The 2,675-nt window shown below is 48.4% G+C and overlaps 1 protein-coding gene across 2 annotated transcripts; it reads left to right on the top strand.

The window, feature by feature from the left end:
• Window positions 1-456: 456 nt before the first annotated feature.
• Window positions 457-2,401, top strand: her9 (hairy-related 9). Of its 2 annotated transcripts, none has more exons than XM_008318808.2 (4): window positions 457-853; window positions 963-1,058; window positions 1,161-1,248; window positions 1,371-2,401. In XM_008318808.2, the coding sequence occupies exons 1-4, from the start codon at window positions 746-748 to the stop codon at window positions 1,955-1,957; spliced, it is 879 nt and encodes a 292-aa protein (XP_008317030.1). In that variant the 5' UTR covers window positions 457-745; the 3' UTR covers window positions 1,958-2,401. The 2 variants fall into 2 exon arrangements, with proteins under 2 accessions (XP_008317030.1, XP_008317028.1); XM_008318806.2 differs by having other exon boundaries at window positions 461-853; window positions 1,368-2,401.
• The last annotated feature ends 274 nt before the right edge of the window (window positions 2,402-2,675 follow it).

Here is a 2,675-nt window from a genome sequence, read left to right on the forward strand (position 1 = left end):
CCATAGCGCCACATGTTGGTGGCACAAGGTTTCCTATCAGCATACTGTTCAATGTTCAGAACTGCATCTTATTCCAGAATTCTCCCCTGTTAAAGTGAACTTATACCATTCACATTTAAACAGTAGGAACATCGACCCAGAATATCTCAGTGGCAGCGGTGGGAAACGTCTCCCTGTCTCCCACACACCAAGACGTGTAACATTTTTGACGCGTACTGAGCGAAGTTAGAAACAAACATCTACCCTTCACCTCCTCCTTATCACCTCACAGCCCTGCTCTCTGCTGCTGCTGCTGCTGCTGCTGATATTACTGCTGCTGCTTTTGCTTCTCTTTGTTGTTTGTCCCTGCAGGGCTGATTGAGCAGCGCGTGACTGACGGCCCGCGGGGGTGTTGTCCAATCAGCGCTCTGCCCCGCGTCCAATGGGTGAGTCCCGTCTGCGATTGGCTGAGGCGAGTGTGGGAAAGAATGCAGAGAGGGTTTCACACGAACCGGGAGCACGCGAGCGGCGTATAAGTAGCGCGGCGGCGTGTGGCACAGGCAGAGTACTCGAGTGATAGACGTGCGCCTTTACGCACGCTGCTGTAGGTCAGGTGACAGCGCAGTGACAACAGACGCACAGTGAACGACTGCCAGTGGCTAGAAAACATCTTTTGAGCTTTTTTTAAAAAGCATTTTTTATACTTTTCGGTCGTTTCCGACACCAAGGATTTACTCTTTTACGTATTGCCCTGATTTGATCCACAATGCCAGCGGACACCATGGAGAAGCAGACGGCGTCACCTATCGCCGGCGCTCCTGCAAATGGATCTCACACACCGGACAAACCCAAAAATGCCAGCGAGCATAGAAAGGTAAACATTTATTTGTTTACTAAAAAACTAATTACGCCCTTTTCTGAGCAATGATGTTGGCATGATGACATGAAACTTAACAATATGTGACGTTGTTTCTTCTCTACAGTCGTCCAAGCCCATCATGGAAAAACGACGTAGAGCGAGAATTAACGAAAGTCTCGGGCAGCTCAAGACCCTCATCCTGGACGCACTTAAGAAAGACGTAAGTAGAGGTCAACTTAAATGGCTTTAAATTTAGTTCTTAATACATACACTTCTTCCGTGGATGTGGACAGAGTCTAAACTTTTCGTGTTTTTTCCACAGAGCTCCAGACACTCCAAACTGGAGAAAGCAGACATCCTGGAGATGACAGTGAAACACCTGAGGAACCTGCAGCGCGTCCAGATGAGCGGTAAGTTACATTCACTCACAAAGCTGTTTAATTGTATTTTTTTCTCGTCAACATTACAAAGAATTTTAAAGTGACAATCCCGTTCCTGATCTGAACTTTCTCCTCTCCGTCTCCTCCAGCAGCCCTGTCAGCAGACACCACCGTCCTGAGTAAATACAGAGCCGGATTCAACGAGTGCATGAACGAAGTGACCCGCTTCCTGTCCACCTCAGAGGGGGTGAACACCGAGGTGAGGTCCCGGCTCCTCAGCCACCTGTCCGGCTGCATGGGCCAGATGATGTCCGTGAACTACGCACAGCAGGTGCCGTCCCAGCAGGCACACCTGGCTCAGCCTCTCCACGTACAGCTCCCGTCCACTCTGCCCATCAGCGGCGCATCCATGGGCTCGAAACTCAGCCCGGTCGAGGCCTCCTCTCCGAAGGTCTTCGGTGGCTTCCAGCTGGTGCCCGCCACAGACGGACAGTTCGCTTTTTTGATCCCTAACCCGGCCTTCGCCTCCGCCACCGCCTCTGCTCCCGTCATCCCGCTTTACTCGAACGCAGGAGTGTCGGTGGCGGTGAACGCCAGCCCGGTCCACGGCAGCTCCGCGCCCACTGCAACGTCTCCAGTCCACGGCATGACGTCCTTCTCCGGAGGGTCTCAGGCGGTGAGTCCGGTGGGGGTCAGCACAGGATCTGAGGGCAGTGACCCCGTGTGGAGGCCCTGGTAGCTGAAGAGACTCGCGTCAAAGCAGTTATTGAATTATTTCTGTTTTTTAGACTTTTAACAAACTGCACAGACTGTGTCGTGGAGGATGAACCTGTGACTTTTCCATTCTGTGGAACCGTGACTCCAACCACTCACTGACATCAACAACAACTACTCTTTTTCAAAGTTTCGTTTTATGGAACAGTTGCCTCGCTGTGTGGCATTTTCTATTAATTTATTGTCTGATTCCAACATTTGGATGTCGGTGATAAAACGTTGTACATGCAGAAAGATTATAGGACAAATGTTATGAAGTACTTTTTATTAAAAGGTTTTAGTTTTGTACAGAGTTGTTATGAATTGTTATACCAAAGCTGTGTTTTATATTCTTCGTTGTTTTGTGTTGAAAAGGAAAATAACTCAAGTCGGGTGACATTGTTTTAATAAATGACTTTTCAGAAACTGACTTTGTTCGTGGTTCGATTTATTCTGTTCTCTGGAGTAAACGTTCGATCAAAAAACTTTTATAAATTACTTTTCGGATCAATTAAATCGGAACTTCCTCATCAAAAAGTTTAGAACTTTTTTTAAGTGACTAACTCGTCACTTCTGCGTCGGCGGCGGGAGCCCTTTACATCTGGCTCAGTGGAGACCGCTGCTGCCGACAATGGGGGTGTATTTTTCTATTGCTATAAAGGTAATTAAAAGTTTGAAAGGAGGTCTCATCCTGTATGCAGCGG

This window comes from Cynoglossus semilaevis, chromosome 10, assembly GCF_000523025.1.
Source record: "Cynoglossus semilaevis isolate Cse_v1.0 chromosome 10, Cse_v1.0, whole genome shotgun sequence".
Taxonomy (NCBI): domain Eukaryota; kingdom Metazoa; phylum Chordata; class Actinopteri; order Pleuronectiformes; family Cynoglossidae; genus Cynoglossus; species Cynoglossus semilaevis.

Coding starts and splice junctions, on each gene's coding strand:
- her9 (XM_008318806.2), top strand. CDS start 746: ATGCCAGCGGACACCATGGAGAAGCAGACGGCGTCACCTATCGCCGGC. Junction 1,059..1,160: donor TGGACGCACTTAAGAAAGAC/GTAAGTAGAGGT, acceptor TTTTTTCCACAG/AGCTCCAGACACTCCAAACT. Junction 1,249..1,367: donor GCAGCGCGTCCAGATGAGCG/GTAAGTTACATT, acceptor CGTCTCCTCCAG/CAGCCCTGTCAGCAGACACC.